General features: G+C 33.6%; 1 protein-coding gene across 1 annotated transcript; it reads left to right on the forward strand.

Annotated features, from left to right (window-relative positions):
- Positions 1-746: 746 nt before the first annotated feature.
- LOC143044273 (cytochrome P450 10-like) lies at positions 747-16,407 on the forward strand. The gene is made up of 10 exons (XM_076216209.1): positions 747-818; positions 2,768-2,983; positions 4,822-5,047; positions 5,978-6,156; positions 8,020-8,215; positions 9,288-9,471; positions 10,691-10,857; positions 12,340-12,421; positions 14,550-14,765; positions 15,809-16,407. The coding sequence occupies exons 2-10, from the start codon at positions 2,770-2,772 to the stop codon at positions 15,929-15,931; spliced, it is 1,587 nt and encodes a 528-aa protein (XP_076072324.1). The 5' UTR covers positions 747-818; positions 2,768-2,769; the 3' UTR covers positions 15,932-16,407.
- Positions 16,408-21,186: the final 4,779 nt, after the last annotated feature.

Raw genomic sequence — 21,186 nt, forward strand, 5'->3', positions numbered from 1 at the left:
TGCCAGTTCACATCGCAAATAACTATTTTTATTTGGCATATCTTTGTAATCTTTGCGCCTTGTTTGGAAATTTTAAAATTGTACTAGCGTCTGTGGTGTTCGCCTAAATTGTATACATTTCAAGATTTTGATAGTTTCCAGTTTGAATATATTGACTTGATTCATATGACATCGTTCTATTATTGAAGAAGGATATCTGTTATCCGAAATATCTAATATTTGTTCATTTTATAGTTATTTAATGGTGATGTTGTACCCTTTTTGACTTGTTATATATATAATTTATATAATTTATAGTTTCTAGGAAAAATAGATAAGAAAGAATGTAATCACAGCCTGAACATCGAGTTTTTGCTTGGTGTTATTTTAGACTTTAATAATTATTGATACGATAAGTACAAAATCAGACGTTGTATTATGGTGAAACAATCAAATTCAAATTTATTTCTATTTCTTAGCTTTCTTATATGTCAATTGTATATTTGGATGCATCGTTTTCCAATTTGTAATTATGTTTAAAATTTAATTGTTATCCAACTGCACAGTAAAGTTAAAAATTCAAATATCTTTCTTCATTTTAAAACAGATTATTTATGGACAGACTAAATTTGTTTTCTGTCTTTGTGAGAACAGAATACATTCTATAAAAACTACCTATTAGAAAACATAAAAAAAAATCATAGTTTCCGTATTTTGTTACACACATTCACTGTGATAAATTCATAAAATCCCGCTAAAAAAGTAAACAAATGTAGGCGTACCGGAACTAAAAATCTTGAAGTAAACAATGTTTTTTTTTATGAAAGCAATTTTATGAAGTAAGTATTTTAATACATTACTATTTAGAGAGTATATTAGTTATACAGTCATGCACTTAAAAAAACAGACATGCATAATTTCTATCAATGTTGTGGTTATTATATTAAATCAAAATAGGTTAGAATTAAATATGTTAAAGGTCAACGTGCTTCATTATTGACTGAATAAACATAGATAATTTCTATAAATAATTATACACTGTTAAATATTCCACAATTTCAATGTACTTTCTGTATTTTGGTAAACTATACTTGATTATTTGTCCAGTCGCTCTTTTATAACCAGCCTTTGTATGCCGATGACGTCACAGGAGGGGGCATTTAGTGTTATACCCTTGCCCTTTCCGTCTGTCTGTCTGTACGTCCGTCCGCACGCACGCACTAACGTCCGTACATTCTTATATTGGTTTCTATTCTGTAACTTTAGTTTGCCTCAACCAAATGTAATGCCACTTATACAAAATGCTAATTACCACATCATACAGACCTAGTTAGAATTTGGGTGTCGTTACTTTTGCCGTTTTATGACCATTTATAAAGTTATATATAATTATGCAAGCGGGGGCATCATCTCCATTTATGTATAACCAGTTTAGTACTGCAATCCCATTCTTGATTTAGAAAAAAAATATATTCAAAGAATATTTAAAGTAGAGCGTGATTGTTCTTCAATAGTAACAACTGCGTCACCGGGGATCGACGCAGGGACCACTACGACGTTACAATGTAATCTACTACTCTACCAACCCAAACCTTAGGAGAGGTGTTGCTGATGGAGGTTGGACACATATCTATTAGTTCAACTGAAGCACCTCAGTACAACACCAACTTACTAGTATTCTGATTTCATTTGAATGTATAAATGGTAATTTTCGACATTAAGCACTCACTAAACTCAGTTTTTCGTTTGAAGTACCAATAGTAGATAAGTAGTTTTCTTCCAAACTTGATCACTTAACACCTTAAATAGAAGATGGAACCCCTAACATGGCATTGTAGTTAACCAAATGTCTTTCACTGAACTATAATTCACAGGCGGAGCTTATGGAGTAAAATGACTCATACACCGATCTTGTTGTTTTTTCTACAAGCACAACCACTTTCTATCATGCGATTTTGCATACTTAGTTTGACAACGTTTTATACGGAATAGTCACAGACATTGAGTCATGAATTCATTTGATATCGATCTTAGTTTACATAAAGTAATAAGAGTAAAGGTACTGTTTAATATATAAAACTATTAGGATTGAGCTAGTAATGATAAAAACAAGGATGAAACAATATAGAAATATTGTATTGCAAAATATCTGTCACTTAAAAAGTTATCCGTAAATGATTCCCATATTATCGCTTGTCGAAAAGTTATTTTGCAAGGCAAAAATTAACAAGAAAACCCGTTGCAGAACTGATGCGAATAGTGACTTCAAATTAAGATTTTCATCGTTTTAAGTAGACTCTACTTGTCTCTGGTGTGGAGTGTGTAATGTGTTTTCTAAATGTCGGCAATTTTCTTAAAAAAGAGATATAAAATTGAGAATGGAAATGGGGAATATGTCAAAGAGACAACAACCCGACCAAAGAACTGTTACAGACAACAGCCGAAGGCCACCAATGGGTCTTCAACGCAGCGAGAAAATACCGCACTTGAAGGTGGGCCTCAGCTGGCTCCTAAATAAAATTGTGTACTAGTTCAGTGAAAATGCACGTCCAACTTAACTCCAAAACATATACATGTAAATGAACTAAAATTAAAAAAACCCATACAAGACTAACAAAGGCCAGAGGCTCCTGACTTGGGACAGGCGCAAAAATGCGGAGGGGTTAAACATGTTAAAACATAAACATTTGTTTACACATGGTTAAGGACTGGCAAACAAAAAGCATCCCCATCTTTTATTATACCAAGGATTTTTTCTATAATAAACAGCTTTTGAATATAATTCCAGATATGATGAATGTGCACAGAATTCTTCAGCCAAGTTCAAAGTTTATAAAGGGCTTAACAGTACAGTGCTATTCATGTCGTACTTCCACAACCATTGCAGATGCCAGAAATGAACCACCGCTATCTGCGGATGTTAAACCATTCAATCAAGTCCCTGGGCCTCGAGGACTTTATAACATACCTTACCTTGGCGCGGCATTACATTTTAAACCTTTTAGTAAGTATACGGATGGAGTGTAATATCTTTGCACATGGTATTTTAAATATTGTTTTGAGACCGAGATAGGTTTTGATACGACATATTTAAAATTGAAATATTAATCTGTGATGCAGTAGGACAACAGGATGTGCCTTTTTGGCCAAAATGTGATTCGGCGGCGCTCAGTAGTCAAACAATGGCCGCCATTACGTATTGACAACGTCGTTGGGTGAAGCGTATCACTTATCCTGGTTCCCGGTACTACGATTCAGGTATTAGCTGATAGCCATACGCTATATTGGTATATGTGTAACATACTGAATATTGCGATCGGGAACCAGTCTACGTATCACTGAGCACCGAAATCCTTACTCAGTCGCTTCCAGTTATCCTATTAACGTGTCAATATTGGTACATATGAAAATCAGCTCAATGACGATAATCACTTAGGGACATACATGTATGTCAGGTGAAGTTTTCGTATGGCTAGTCGAATTTTTATCGAAGTTGATTTGATATCAAATTGAATAAATATAACCGGTCAACAGTAAGTATATCTTGTTTCGATAATCAAATTTCATATATAATAGATATAAGAAGATGTGGTATGATCAGTGCTAATAAGACAACTCTCCATCCAAGTCACAATTTATAAACGTAAACCATTATAGATCAAAGTACGGTCTTCAAAACGGAAACTTGGCTAACACCAATCTAATTAAAAACCGATCTCTCATCGCTCCTGTTTCTGATATGTCGCGTGGGAGATCTAACGAAACCGGCTTTGAGGTCACATGTGAGTGAACTAAAAGTCATGAATTTATAAAGATATGCAAATGAGTTGACGACCTATTAATAAGCCAATCAAAAAAGTTTATGAATTATTATGACTGACGATTTCGTCGTAAATAAAATGAGTTACATCCCTTTGCCTTACGTTAAACTTCCAAGATCGTGGAAGACTCAATTTCATTGGTCGAAAAAGACACACCTACGAGGTCACTCACATGTGACCTCAAAGCGGGGTTTCGTTTAACTTAGATCTCCCACGCGACATATCAGAAACAGGAGCGATGAGAGATCGGTTTTTAATTAGCGACATATCAGAAACAGGAGCGATGAGAGATCGGTTTTTAATTAGATTGGGCTAACACCGACCAGCAAGCTATAAAAGGCCGCAAAAATGACAAGTGTAAAACCATTCAAACGGGAAAACCAACGGTCTAATCTATATAAAACTTGAAACGAGAAATATGTATGAACCACATAAACAAAGACAACCACTGAACACCAGGTTCCTGACTTAGGACAGTTGAAAAAAAATGCAGTGGGTTTAAACGTTTTAATGTACAACCTTCACTCTTATCTGAAACAATAGTGTAACATCACAACATAGTAAGACACACTATATAAAATATCAATTGAAATTGCTTAAATTAACTGAATCAAACGACATATTAACACAAACGTTAAGTGAATATACACTGAACGAATAAATTTGATCTATAATTCAATGTTAATACAAAATCAATCAAATAAGGGATGAAATGTTAAACAATTTCAGAAACACAACCATAACCTTGAACAAAATGGCCGCCAAATAGAATAATATACACATGACATTATATATATAATGAGGATCATATGTTCAAGAAGGTAACGAAAGAGTTTTAGCTTTGCATAATTGATAGTATGGGTCATTTGAAGAACAGAAATATATTTTCCTTTTTTATATCTGCTAAACAATCATCATTGTACATTGACCGCAGAAATTGTATTTAAAAAACCCCCAACATTTCAACAATTTATGATTCGTTTCATAAAAAATAAAATGATTTGTTATCTTTTATTTATAGGTAAATATCAACCAGGTGATGTCAATATTGTACTGGACAACTTAAAACAAAAATACGGGGATATATACAAGATACAATTTGGACCAAACAAGATGGTAATCCTAAGTCACCCAGACTATGCTAAAACCGTCCTTCAAGCACATTATGAGCAGCATGAGAAGATTGGTTTTGATATAAGTAACATTTTTCATAAGAGAACTAAAACCACAAAGGGAATGGTTTTACTGTAAGTATGACGTTAATGTTGAGAATCATATGGAACATATCATGTCTTCTTTTTGTTTTTTTTGCATCTACAGAAAACCCTAAATGCGCGAAACTGCGGATCAATATCTAAAACTTAAATCAAAACAGAAAATCTGGCACCTACAAACTCACAAAATACCATCAGATATTAAGTAACGATAAAAATAAAAAATTGAACTTGGAACAAAAACTATGCAGCAAACCACTCCATCCACAGTATCAGATATGTCAACTATTGACCAATGAAATGCGATGTGAGAAAGTTTGTTTTTGTGACACCAAAAAGTATGTTACGATATAAATCAAGTTGTTGATGAAGATGATGATATGATTATGGATAAACATGGCAAATGTCACATGCATATCAGGACGAGAACTTGTTAATGTGTCACTGATATAAGCCTGGTTTTAACGAACTTACTTGCTCACAAGGTTACCTAGACCCGGACGCATGGTTTGAATCCGAACTGTTTAGTCGTTGGTGGTCTTGCTCCTAATGCCGCGTTCATAGCGCGGAAACGCAGCAAATTACAACTTAACCTTTGACCTAACCGAGTCATGATACTTTTACGCTGACGTAATATTCATTGTCCTTCATTTTCCGCTGTTATATTAGACTGCTTTATTTATTTTGCGGTTTTTTATTTTGTAGACAATTATTTCCTGCAAATGGCTGTATTTTGCATTGCAGAATATTCATTTGTATCCTTTTTAGGCAACTTATTCGTTTTCATTTCTTACCCAGGCCAGCATATTCATTTCACAACTCTTAATCCAATCAGAGAACCAAATGGTCGTCCCCTTGATGATGGGTAATTTTTGACGTCCTGGATATACAAGAATTATTTTCCACTTGACGTACATCAAGCAAAATAGAATTATTATTGATTTTTTTCTCATCATTTTATAGAAATGGACAAGAATGGGCAGAACGAAGAAAACCAGCACAGGAGAAAATGTTACGTCCAGCCGTTGTAGCTAGTTATGTCCCCTTAATCGAATCGGTTACAGACGATTTCATAAAAGTGTTACGAAAGAAAACTAAAGTTGACGATCTTCTCTATGAACTTCTAAACTACACAACTGAAAGTAGGTAAAATATACACAGTATTGTGTTGATTGTTTAAAGTTTTAAGTGTGGTCTATTCTTATTATTTTCCATACTAGTAAGTAAAAGAGAGGCGAAAGATACCAAAGTGAATTTCAAACTCGCGAGCCGAGCCGAAAACAAACTTACGATGTCATTGAGTTAAAACAAAAGACGAGTGTCGTAAATCGATTAGTATGGAACTTGGTCAATGGTTGTCATATATATAAAGGCTTTTGAAGTTGTTTGGTTTGTAAATAGGAGTAATTTGGTATAAATAGCCGATCTTTAATAGTTTCTGGTGAATCCATTTACCAATTTTCTAGACAATCAAAAGTTTGAAATATTAAGTAGACACTTTTTTGATGTTGATGTTGTTTGCTGACTTCTATGTGTCTATTGGTAATGGCGTTGGGTTGCAGCCATATTCCCTAGATCCCCTTTTAAAGTTATTTATAAAAAAAGAAGATGTGGTATGATTGCCAATGAGACAACTATTCACAAGTGACCAAATCCCATAGAAGTTCAAACTATAGGCCACCGTACGGCCTTCCACAATGAGCAAATCCCATACCGCATAGTCAGCTATAAAAGACCCAAAATGACAAATATAAAACAATTCAAACATAAAAACTAACGGCCTAGTTTATGTACAAAACAGAACAAAAGACACATGATGATATACAGCAACAAACACTAAATTATAGGCTCTTGACTTGGGACAGACATATACACAATGTGACAGGATTAAACTAGTTTGTTGTCACTAAACCCTCCCGTAACCTGGGACACTGGTGTAACAGTACAATATAAGAACAAACCATAAACATGAGTTGAAAAGGGCTTAACTCATCAAATCGATGCGAAGCGGAAAAAACATATAAAAAACACACACCGGACGTGGCATTGTTTTAAAGCATCCCCACAACAACAAAAAAAAAAGACACTCAGAGATCTTAGAATACTCGCAGTTACTGACAGCTAGTTCCAAGCCAATAACAAATAATAACAAAATTATGCATCTAAGACTAAAACATCAATCAGTTCACACCCAACATCCAATGGATTTTTTTTAATACGTCATTAACAGTCAGGGAAAAGAAAGATACATGTATCGATAGATTGTAGATCCACAAATGTTCATATGTATATAAAAATAACAATTAGCTTATTTTTATCTTCATACTCAACATTGACTTTAGATATTTTTTTGTTTACCGTTACTGAATACATCTTAGATGAAGTAAGTTGAACAGCTTTGAGGCATTTCGGAAAATCCAAAGCAAATAGAATTTATGTTCTCTCTAGTGCCGAACGTAAGTATACTATAGAATAGAAAAAGGCAATATTATTAAACCGAGAGTTCCAAATGGTGAAGCTGAAATCATCCCTTCGTAAGTTTTACGGACGCCATCACCAGTTGGTTGACCGTTATTGAATATCCGTTCTCGTACCCTTTTCCCGAATGTGAACTACCGAATTAAGACTGATTAGTGGGTTTGTACTAACATGAGTAACATGACGAATGCCACATGTGGAGCAGAATCTGTTTACCCTTCCGGAGCACCTAATATCACCCACAGTTTTTGGTTGGGTTTATGTTGCTCAGTCTTTAGTTTTCTATGTTTTATTTTGTGTACTATTGTTTGTTTGTTAGGTTTTTTTTAGCCATGGCGTTGTTAGTTTATTTTCAACTTAGGAGTTTGAATGTCCTTCTGGTACCTTTCGCCTCTCTTTTATTCAAATATATAGTTTTCTGCTCTTTGGTTGGGTTATTTTCGTTTTGACACATTTCCCGTTTCCATTCTTTATTCTATAACAATGGAATATTTCTTTGAGTAATAATACTTATTGATATTTTTCAGGTGTAGGGATGTTGACCCTTAATAAAAGACTAGGCTGCTTAGATACTGAAAAGAACACGCCAGCAGTTGTAGCATCAATTATACGAAATGTGCTTGATATGTTCCAAGAAGCTTTGTTTATGCCATTTAAATCTTATTTGTACTTTAGAACACCATTTTATAAACGATTCGAGGAAAATATGCTTACATTTGGCGAGTAAGTGTTTTGTATAGTTTATAGTCAAGCAATTCACATTATAAATAGAAGTAAGAAGATGTGATATGAGTGCCAATCAGACAACTTTCCATCCATGTCACAATGTGTAAAAAATAAACAATTATAGGTCAAAGTATGGCCTTCAACACGGAGCCTTAGCTCACACCGAACAGCAAGCTATAAAGGGTCCCAAATGACAAATGTAAACAATACAAACAGGAAAACCAACGGCCTTCAACACGGAGCCTTAGCTCACACCGAACAGCAAGCTATAAAGGGTCCCAAAATGACAAATGTAAAACAATACAAACAGGAAAACCAACGGCCTAATCTACATAAAAACACGAGAAACACTTATGAACCACAAAAACCAACGACAGCCACTGAACAACAAACTTAGGACAGGTGCAAACACATGTAGCGGGTTTAAACGTTTTAACACGCCCCAACCTTCACCTGAAATTGAAACAGAAGTGTAACATTACAACATAGAAAGACACTTTATAAGATATCAATTGAAATGGCTTAACTCGATCGATCAAAATGACATATCATAATTAACAAAAACAAGTAAACATACACTGAAAAAATAAATTTGACCATGACACAATATAAATACAATTTAAAAAAAAAGGGGGGATGTAAAATAATGTCAAAAAGACAACTCTAACCTTGGACAAAACGGCGTTTAATAAGATTACGTACACAGGTAAATCTAAATATAATTATTTTGTTTTTAGGAGTAAGGAAATATCTTTAACAAAATAAATTTGATGTTCTTAGTACCAATTGTTCATGAAATTCATCAAAGATGTCAGGCGTTAAACCTGCGAAGCATGTTTTGTTTAAGAATCATCAGTAACTGTGGCACTCAAACCTAACAGTTGGAAGGCCACATTGATTACAAAGAGACAGAACACACGTCTTACAATTAGACGCCAGACACACGTTGTGTCTGCTAGACTCATCAGTGAAGCTCGAATCACATAAATGCAAAGTACAAAATACGCATTAAAATTTATCAGGTTGAAAGATTATATCATCAATTTAAACACAAAAATTGTTTTTACAGAATAGTAAATGCTGAGCTAGCATTACAAAAAGATTTCTTGACAAAATTACAACACGAAGGTAAACTGGATGAATATCTTGAAAAAGAACCGAACTTTATGTACTCTTTACTTTCCGATAGCAGAGTAACAGATGATCAAGTTAACAGTATTGTTATGGACTTATTTGGTGCAGGTATTGACTCGGTAAGTTCGGTCAGGACATGACTAAACTTATTAAACTGTTTCTGTTAAATTCGGATTCCCCTGCAATATAATTACGGAGATATAATAATTAAATAGAATTATTATAGACATAATAATTAAATAGAATTATTATGTAATAACTTCCAACATTCATGAATTTCTCTATTTAGCATAAATTAACAGAGCTCAAGGGTACCTCAAAATAATTATGTGCAGAATGTACTGTCGTATTCTCTGGGCAATCTGATGACCGTACTTTGACCTTTTATACACTGTGACTTTGATGGAAAGTTGTCTCATTGACACTCATACCAAATCATTTTATATATATATATGAATTGTGTGACTTAAAAACCGAGTTTTTATGATACGATGTGGGTTGCAATCGAAGATATCGCATGTTGTCTTCATAAAATTTGACGTCACAATCACAGTACTGATTGCGGTCTATGTCTCATTCATTTATCTTAGATAAAAAGTAATATTTGAGATCGCACTGAACAGGCATGCGCATTAAATATTTGTCATTAAACCAACGCCAATCAATCATTCAGTATATTAAAGATTTGAAAAGTTGATACATTCCATTATTCTTTATCTGTTAACACCATATGATGTTTGCGACAAACAACAAAATTAATGTTGACCATGAACATATCATTATCTTTAAAAATAAATAGAAATGGCTAAATAGCAAAAAAGATCAAAGCTTGGTATAATCTAAACTTAAATGTTTTTTTGCATGCAGTCTGAGAACATTTTTTTCAACGTCTCATTGTTTCATTGATGTCATTTTATTTGAAAACTTGAGAATTTGGAAGCAATATCACAATATCATTAATATGGATGTTCGAGGAATTTTCATGTAAAATTCATAGATCTGATAAGTATTATGTTGAAACAAATCATTCAAAAATCGATGAAACCAGAATTTTGGAGATACAAATAAAATCAAATCAAATTAATTTGACAATTTAAAAAATAATTCTGATAAATAAAAATAACAGTTTATAAGATATTTGCGTCCGAAGCCCTTTTCAAAATTTATTTTTACTTTCATCAAAAACGCTCACACATAAACCTGAAATCAATTGAATACTTGAATTATATGACCACACAGAACCAACAAGAAAAGCCTTAGCCATCAAAGGTCATGTTTGCAACTTTGTCAATTATACAATTTGAAAGTAATTTGTTATTTTACTTCTTGCCATTGTAGAGTGCCAATACACTGGTGTTTTTATTATATCTATTAGCTGTCAACCAGGACAAGCAAAGTAGTCTGTTTGAAGAAATAAAAAAAGTTGTTGGTAATAGCCAAACATTGACAAAGGAACACCTTGCTAACATGTCGTACGTGAAAGCATGTCTAAAAGAATCTCATAGGTATACTAATCGTATTTATCCTGCAATCAGCCTTATATTGTACAAATAACAGGTATACAAATAATATTTTGCTTTATTTGTACATGTACAAATACAATCTCCTGTAGTCTGTTTCCCGGCCGTTATTGAAATTCTTTATATTTGTATATTCCGAAGGCATACTGAATGTTTTACGGAGGGGACCAATCTTAATCTCCTGTTACCCGCTTTGACGTTGAGCAAGCGGTAAGACGGGTATTTCTTTCTTGGTAACAGTTCATTTTGGGGTCCTCATTGCGGTCCGCGTTTCAACTATGTCAATTTCTTTGAAAAATCAAAAGCAATAATTTCGATATGAACAGCTGATCTCAAGTACTGGGTGTAAATTTTAGGATAAAAACAATATATGTACATTGTCGGAAAATATAGAATAAATTTGTACTCGCTACGAAACAGGAGAAAATCTCGACAGAGCCTCGCTTTTCATCATGTTTCTAAAGCAGGTAAAAATAAATTATATATTTTCCAACAATGTACATGATATTGTATATTTATCCGAGTAAAAGAATAGCAAAATATGACGAATGTGTGAAAACGGACAGATTTTGACAAGTAATTGAATTTGTGATATATGTATTTTGGCATTTTTTATTTCTTTGGCTTTATTTGAAATATAATATTTTGCACTCTTTGAAATTATTACTACGCCTTGGAAGTTTTAGACTGCATTTGCAAGTACACAAAGTCGATAAGATATGTTTATAGCACTGGGGCTATTAATATATAGCATACTTTACCAGCATTAGCTTCAATCGTAGACCTAATGGGTCTGTAAGTGACATTTACCTGCTCGTATTGTAAATGCTTATCTTACAAAATCCAAACAATTTGACAGGGATGATACTATTACGCCTTGGAAGTTTTAGACTGCACTTGTAAGAAAACAAAGTCGTTAAGGTAATGTTTACAGCACTCGATCTATTAATAGCGTAATAGAACAGCATTAGCTTCATTTGTAGACCTAATGGACCTGTAAGTGATATATACCTGCTCGTGTATTTAAGGCTAAGCCTACAAAATCTTAACAATTTGACAGAACAGATTTTCATTTTTAAGTTTGATTTTATGTCCGTCAATGTTTTCCTTTTATTGCAGCATAATTATATTGTATTTGTTGGTTTCTTCAATTTCTTGATATAGTCCAATCAGAGTCACGATTAATGACATCATGCATGCTGTTTCCATAGTTCGGCGTCCTTAAGGTCAAATTGAACAAACCAAAACTATACCTAACACCTTCAGTAAATACTCACCAATGCAAAGATACCATGCTTAAAAATTAGCATGCCATACTCGCCATACACGCTTTTCTTCTACACAAGGCTAATCAGTGGCAATGTAATAAAAAAAAGATGCAATGTAAAATTATATCGGAGAATTAAAGTACGGTTTAATGTATTAACTTTTCCATATCATTTTTTAAAATGTTATTTTGTTCTACAGGGTGATCTTTCCAACTTCAGGAGGATTAGCACGTGTTATAGAATCAGATTTAGTAATTGGAGGGTATCGGTTACCTAAGGACGTAAGCTAATATCTAATATCACATGAAGTGCTCGATAGACTTGATTACATACAATTAAATCAGGAATCTGTAATTCACTGGTTGTCGTTTGTTTTTCGTTCATTTTTTTACATAAATGAGGCCGTTAGTTTTCTCGTTTGAATTGTTTTACATTGTCTTATCGGGGCTTTTTATAGCTGACTATGCGGTATGGGCTTTGCTCATTGTTGAAGGCCGTACGGTGACCTATAGTTGTTAATGTGTTTGGTCTTTTGTGGATAGTTGTCTCATTGGCAATCATACCACATCTTCTTTTTTATAATTAAATGTTTTGACAGTCGTACATGTTGTAAGTACTAAACTTAGCACGCATCATATGTCTATTGTTAAAAATCCTGAAGGTATATAGATATAGGAAGATGTGGTATGAGCGCCAATGAGACAACTCTCCAACTAAGTCACAATTTATAAAAGTAAACCATTATAGGTCAAGGTAAGGCCTTCAACACGGAGCCTTGGCTCACACCGAACCGCAAGCTATAAAGGGCTCCAAAAATTACTAGTGTAAAACAATTCAAACGGGTCAACCAACGGTCTAATCTATATAAAAACGAGAAACGAGAAACACGTATGAACTACATAAACAGACGACAACTACTGTACCTCAGATTCCTGACTTATGACAGGTGCAAACATTTGCAGATGCATATTGAACATTTAAGATCTGTTTGTATCATTCGGTTCTGCCATATTGACGTATTTCATAGACTCTCCTTATTGCTTAGAGATTTTAAAAACAGTAAAAAGGGGAAATACAAAGGGGAGAATAAAAAAAACCATATGACGAAAAAAGAAGAAGACAAAACCATGACTTAAAAGATGAAAACCGAAAAGACAATAGTCAACCAATCACATTACAGAAAGGTAATGATTTAGTAACCTCCCCTCCCAAGAAAAACCAGACACAAACTAAATTGCTCCAGAAAGGTAGGCAGTATTTCGTAATAAACTAGTGACATCCCTCGTGTTGATCATGGCAAGTAAAAAAATAGGTGATATGCCGCCGAGTACGGGAAAAAGTAAAATAACAAAAATACCGAACTCCGAGGAAAATTCAAAACGGGAAAGTCCATAGTCAAATGGCAAAATCAAAAGCTCAAACACATCAAACGAATGGATAACAACTGTCATATTCCTGACAACATTTTCTCATGCCGAAAATGGTGGATTGTAGCTACTACATGTAGAACACAGATTTCATTTGATATTTAAAATTTGCTGGCGAGAAATGTAAAATTGCATTTAAAAGTTTAACATTGAAAGTTGAATGTCATATTCTTAAATTGCTGCAGACACTTAGCAGATCAAATCCCAGACTTGAAGCGGACTTTACCGTGTGTCATGCATGTCACTTGTATAATTGTATAAGTAACGACAGGGGACTGTAATTTAAGCAAACCAATCCCTTGGTACTTATAAGGAAGTAAAAGTAGATAAAAAACTGATGAACCTATGTGAAAGTTTAACAACCTGACATATCATTGATTTGTGCACTAAATAAGCTAACCCACGCATAGTTATTGGGTTTTCAACACTTGCCGCCACTATTGTGATTTGAAGAAATTTTAGCTGAAATAAGCTGTTGGTTTGGCTACATGTACATATTCTATTTGGTAATACATAGGTACTTGGATAGCTTTAGTACAAATGTAATGCTCGTAATGTGACAGTGACCGTCTGTCATTGTTGTTTTAAGGTGCATTCACGTTCGAATCGACTTTATTTTGTAGACTTGGAATTAAAATTCAAATTACGTGGTTTTTTGTCTGTCGACTGCCGACAAAAAATCTAGATAAATTATATTAAAAACAGTTTTTAATATCATATACACTTTACTTGCCAAAAAAAAAAGTCAAAACATCAAAATGATGTATTATTATTTATGATAAAATAAAGGCAACAGTAGTTTATTGTTGTTTAAATCTCATTAAGAAGATGCACATTAAAGCATGCATCATCTGCCATGCAAATCAACTCTCACATGGCTATTATGGTATTGAATGATCTAAAACTCGAAAACACATGTGGCTATTGAGTTGCAACACATTCGCTGTAGACATAAGGTAAATCAACGTGTTTTCTTTTGCAGACATTAATGATCATCAATATGAGTTCTATGTCAGCAGACGATCGGTTTTTCTCACAACCGACCGAGTTTCTTCCAGAAAGATGGCTGCGGAATACAACCGATGAACTAGCAAAGAGCAAGGAATTTCTATTTGCACACAAGCCATTTGGTTTTGGTCCAAGATCGTGTATTGGTCAAAGATTTGCCGAAAATGAAATATTCATTTGTCTGACAAAGGTAATTTAATCATATTTCGTCTCCTATATTTACCTGTCTGTTCTTTTACTTTATTGATGCCATAAACCATGCTATTTTGTCCTCAATGGACTTTTCATTACTTCAAAAACAAAGTTTGACGAGACCATAGGACGGAATGTTCTGTATTGAAGGTTAAAATGATTCTACAATCTTTTATTATTCTAAGGTTTATTATTTTAATATTGTTTATTTGGTGCTTGCTAATAATCAACATGACCGCTCGTGGATTACATTTATTATATTATTGGGTAAATTTTTGAAAAGGTGATTTATTTAATCTTCTTACATAGTTAAAATGATATACAGCAACACGATATGCAGATGTTTTGCTTTTATAACAATCATGTCTTTTCATTTGAAACTTTTATAATTACTTTGATGACGATGCTGAAGCTGTGGCTGATGATTAATACAAAAATGATAATGATGATGAAGATGATGGATGGATGTTTTACGTTCATTGGCAACGATTACATGCATATCCAGACGAAAACCTGTTAGGCGATGTTAATATGAACCCCACATTGAACACCCATTTTTAAGGACTATTTCTCACAGTAGCAAGCAGTCCACAGACACCCTTTAATATATTCTCCGACTCCTTAAATCTGCATGAGAAGAAGAACTAGTAGATTCCAATTTTCAGGTCTCTGTTTTGACCCGGCCAAGGACAAAACCTTCCGCACTCGAAGCGAACACACCGCTGGCATGATGCCATGAAAGCAGTTCAATCTCTTTGCAAAGCCATCATTGTAGCCAATGTTTTTTGACATAAATCAAGGAAGATTGAGATGATTTGGATCTATTTTTCTCAAAAAATGTATTTTAGATTCAAGACTCAATGATCATCTCTGTATCGTAGCAAGTCAGTAGACTTGTATATAAATATTCAAAGTTAAAGCGACTTTAAAAGTAGTCCCAAAAATGATATTTATTTTTCATACAGTCATTCCAGTAGTGCTCGCACCTTTTGATACTTAATAAGAATTTTTCAAAACACATGTTGTGTTTTTTTTCTCTAGATTATTCAACACTTTCAAGTATCGGTTCCAACAGACACACAAGAAATGAAAACAACAGTACAGCTATTTACAACACCTGTTGACAAGGTCAAGATGACTTTTACACCAAGGAAGAAAATTTAGTTGCAGTACGTACATGACTTGTACAGCATTCGACCATTCCATCGTGTTTTGTTTTTATTAAACTGTGTTACCAACTTTAACATTATCAGTGACAATATATTTAAACAACTTTTACATATAGGATCATATAGTATGAATGACATCTACTTTACTGTGCGGAAGAAGATTCATGATTGTTTATCATTGCATGATTTTCATAATTCCAACCTTTGTCAGATGCAGATTTTATCTTTTATTAGATTGCTTGTATATAGATATTAGAAAATGTGATATGAGTGCCAATGCTTTTATATCATTATATATGAATTTGTAAAGCTGTGATGCATAGGTACTATATTTATCGCGATACAATTGAATGATACACTACTTGTTTTATTATCCAGACTATAAGGGCCCCATCAAAAATAAACCTTTTTGCTTTCAAGGGTCACCTTTCACTTTAGGCATTATGTACTTAGAGTCACAACCATTACACTATCTATAGGTTGTATTTAGCCACGTTTTTAACTTTCATAATGTTATGTATAAATATTGTCTTTACCTGAATAATCATTACTATTAATATCCTTATTTTATGCATAACTTACATATTCATTTCCGCAAACGAAAAAGTGTTCTCTGAAAATAACGCCATCCTTGTGACTATTAAGATGTTTAACAATCAGGACCCCATTGGAAATAAGCCTTTTTGCTTTCATTGGTCACCCTTTACTTTAAGCATAGTGCACCTAAGGTCACAACCATTACCACATCTTTAGGTTGTATTTAGCTAAGGTGCTAACTTTCAATTGTTTTATTACCCAGACTATAAGGACCCCATCAAAAATAAACCTTTTTGCTTTCAAGGGTCACCATTCACTTTGGTATTATGTACTTAGAGTCACAACCATTACACTATCTATAGGTTGTATTTAGCCACGTGTCTAACTTTCATAATGTTATGTATAAATATGGTCTTTACCTAAATAAACATTACTATTATGATTATTATTTTATGCATAAATTACATATTCATTGTCACCAACGTAAAATACCGTTATCCATGTGACTATTAAGATGTCTAAAATAAAGGCAACAGTAGTATACTGCTGTTCAAAACTCGTAAATCTATGGACAAAAAACAAAATCGGGGTAACAAACCAAAACCGAGGGAAACGCATTAAACACAAGAGGAGAACAACGACACAACATTAAAGTGTAACACACACAGAAACGGACTAAGCATTAGACAAAATCCGATGAGAATAACAAATATAACATCAAAACCAAATACATGAATTTGGGATAGAAAAGTACCGTGACACGTCTTATAGTAATGTGAATTCATACTAAAATATAAGAGAAAACAAACGACACAACGGAAACACAACGTAAAAATGATACACACACAGAAACGAACTATGATATAACAATGGCCATTTTCCTGACTTGGTACAGGACATTTTTAAAAGAAAAAAATGGTGGGTTGAACCTGGTTTTGTGGCATGCCAAACCTCGGACTTTAATCAACAATCAACTTCGGAAGCATTCTTGTCTTGTCACGTCGTTACGCTGCACGAATTATGTATTTTGCAGTGTATCAATTGCAGAAGAAGATAAATGTTGTTGATCTTTTTGACATTCTACGCTATTTGTTTTTTCTTACAATTTCGTATTCACGCTTCTATGTAAGGTTCCGATGCTAAAATTGGATTTCTTTGTAACAATAACAGTAAACGAATCACAACATAGAAAACAAATGACTGATTAGTTGTATTCCTTTTCAATAGGATCTCTGTAAATATTCATTGCGTCACAACTAAGTGGTGTTCAATCGATCAATAAGAGTAATTTTATCCATATTAATTGAAAGGTTTCTTTTATTGTATCATTTTAAGAAAACGTTCTAAAATATATATTGGTATGAATGGTATGACTAGTTGGTACATAATATGACGGTTTAATCTTACTTACAGCTTTCCATGATTTGGTCGTAATAGATTTAACTATTTTGTCCCCCAAAAATGACAAACCAAACCTGGTACCTTTGATAACTATTTACACCACCGGGTCGATGTCACTGCGGGTGGACGTTTAGTCTCCAAGGGTATCATCAGCCCAGTAGACAGCACTTCGGTGTTAACATACATATAAGTTATATGGTCATTTTTATAAATTTCCTGTCTTCAAAAGTATGAATTTTTCGATATACTAAGGATTTTCTTATCCCAGGTATAGATTTTCTCAGCCGTATTTGGCACAACGTTTTTGGAATTTTGGGCCCTCAATGCCCTTCAACTTTTTACTTGTTTGGCTTTATAACTATTTTGATTTAAGCGTCACTGATGAGTCTTATGTAGACGAAACGCACGTCTGGCGTATTAAATTATAAGCCTAGTACCTTTGATAACTAACTACTAACGCCTCGTCACCTAAAGTCTACGAACGAAGACGTAACAGCATGGACTTGCCAATGAATAATTCCTTTTTAATTTGAAACCGACAGATACATGTACCTATATATGCATATATCTAGTAAATGTCACCAGACGTACGGTGTTTCAGTGTAGATTGTTTTAGCATGAACGATATAAACATCTATTACGCGGATTTACAGGGAAAATTGAAATTTACGAAAACAGAATGTGTAAAAAAACATGACAGAAGGAATGATGGAAAAGTTTTTTTAACGACCTTTAAATTTTGGCTATTTTCACTTTTTGATTTTTTCTAACAATTTGATATTCACGCCTTAATATTACGTTTCATGATTTCGTGCTTCATATTTCAATATCTCCCTAAATAAAACATCCCTATCAATCATTTAATGTGCATCTGCAGGCAGCATTCATGCAGAAAGACCCAAGAATGATTTAAAATAGAATATATATATTTCTGCTGCATGTTTGCTGAAGGTCTGCCTCAAATAATTTACCATGCAAATGCTTTTTTTCATGGTATTAGTTAACATCTTTTTCGATTTAAAACTATTGTATTCAGGGAAAATTGTAGTTTAGCAAAATATGTTTTTTTAAATTATGGATCAACCTTAATTATCTTTATTACAAAAACTAATATAAGTTTATTGACACATAATTTAATCGGTTATGAATAAATCCATAAAAACGAAGGTCAAACTCAAAACTCGACAACATATTGACCATGCAATGCAAATAACGAATACGACCAAAAGACAAACAACAGTCTACATTAAAAAACACAAAAAAACTATTGACTGACCATTAATAAATTTCTTGTATATATGCAGCAATCATTTAACCAGGAATATGTGTAATTTCATTGGTACAAATTATTGAGTAAACTGAATAAGAATTATTCATATGTCACCTCTTCAAGCAAATGAAGTAACGTATTCGGGTAAATTCAATCTTAAGTTTTAGTCTAACGTATCTAACTGAATTGGTTTATTTGTTCATATACTTAACGCAAACTTTTTTCTAATGACAACGACAGAACATAGAAATAAAATCCCACAAATGGGTGTCTGTTTATTCCTAGACAAACCATCGTTTTGTCTGGGGTTTTCGTGCAGTTTTGGTTTGTTTTCTGCATTATGAAATTTGTCCAGTTTTTGCTAAACTTTGAGCAGCGAATACTGGTTACAACTTGTTTGTTCCAAGTTGTGGTATTCTCCATTTACGTAAGTCTGACTAATTTGTCCCTAGTCACGCACGTATTGTTCAGTGGTTGTCGTTTGTTGATGTGGTTTATAAGTGTTTTTAGTTTCTCGTTTTTTCTATAGATTAGACAGTAAGTTTTCCTGTTTGAATTGTTTTACATACATCATGTTAAAGCCCCTTATAGCTTGCTGTTTGGTGTGAGCCAAGGCTCCGTGTTTAAGACCGTATTTTGTCATGTAATAGGTGAATGTATCTCCCTCATGCAAAGCTCTGATTCCTTTCACGGATTTGGTTATACTTTTTGAACCTTTTCGATTATAGCTCTTCATCTTTTATATAAGCTTTGGATTTCAAATATTTTGGCCACGAGCATCACTGAAGAGACATGTATTGTCGAAATGCGCATCTGGTGCAAGAAAATTGGTACCGTTAATTGTATTACTTATTACATATTTTGACTTTGATATAGAGTTGTCTCGTATGCACGCATACCTCACCTTCTTATTTCTATATAAAGTTACTTTAGAGATAACATACTCCCGTCCATTTCTTTTTGATGATGTTGCTTCAAGACAAGGACAATTAATGAAAACCAAACGGAGATGATAAACATTCTTAAGCACCACTTTTGGATCAACTGTATTCGATACTTCGATACTGTTGCCGATCTGGTAGGTTTACCAATAACATTAAACATCCTTTTTGCCATTGGTGAGGAACTCTTCGTTTTGAACTGTCCTCAGAGTTCGGTATTTTAGTGATTTTACTTTTTACATACATAAATATGTACGCGACATGACAACAAGAACTTCCACGTTAGGGTTCCTGGTTATTTTGATTATAACTGATTATAACTACATTTGTCGTTGAATGTCTAATTCATTAAGAACCAATAATTACCATTCAAATCAATTGAATTTTTTGCGCCGTATGTTGATCATCAAAAGTTGCTTACAACCGCTCAAATTATGGTCTTGTGCGTAGTAATCATTTACAAAATGCATGACACACCCTTGTTTAAGAACTAAACATTATTAGTTCCGTTGCTCGAAATTCATGGGCAAAATCAAACACCATGAATGGAAAAAAAGACTGAGCTTCAGAAAAACCAAACCATCAAGAATGGAACCAAAGTCCACGTAACAATGTACAGACAATTTCAAATCAGGGAATACGAACTCCATAACATATTAGAAACGATAGCAGGTGCTCTGAGAGATTAAGGGTTTTCTGACATATTTGTGGAAACCGTTGTGTTGCTTATTGCAAATATTCTGTGGTAAGTTATATTCGATAATGTGACAAGAGTAATCTTTAAATGATATTTAAATGTACGTCATTTACGTAATATGGTTACATATAAGAAGTTGAGTAGGCTATTTAATATAAAAAAGAAGATGTGGTATAATTGCCAATGAGACAACTCTTCACAAGAGACCAAATGACACAGAAATTAACAACTATAGGTCACCGTACGGCCTTCAACAATGAGAAAAACCCATACTGCACAGTCAGCTATAAAAGGCCCCAAAACGACAATGTAAAACAATTCAAACGAGAGAACTAACAGCCTAAATTATGTAAAAAAAAATGAACGTTAAACAAATATGTAACACATAAACAAACGACAACCAC

This window comes from Mytilus galloprovincialis, chromosome 9 (assembly GCF_965363235.1).
Source record: "Mytilus galloprovincialis chromosome 9, xbMytGall1.hap1.1, whole genome shotgun sequence".
NCBI classification, from domain to species: domain Eukaryota; kingdom Metazoa; phylum Mollusca; class Bivalvia; order Mytilida; family Mytilidae; genus Mytilus; species Mytilus galloprovincialis.

Bases quoted from the DNA above. Each gene is read 5' to 3' on its own strand.
- LOC143044273 (XM_076216209.1), top strand. From the start codon at position 2,770: ATGATGAATGTGCACAGAATTCTTCAGCCAAGTTCAAAGTTTATAAAG. The intron at 2,984-4,821 runs GTAAGTATACGG...TTTTATTTATAG, and splicing joins ATTACATTTTAAACCTTTTA to GTAAATATCAACCAGGTGAT. The intron at 5,048-5,977 runs GTAAGTATGACG...ATCATTTTATAG, and splicing joins ACAAAGGGAATGGTTTTACT to AAATGGACAAGAATGGGCAG.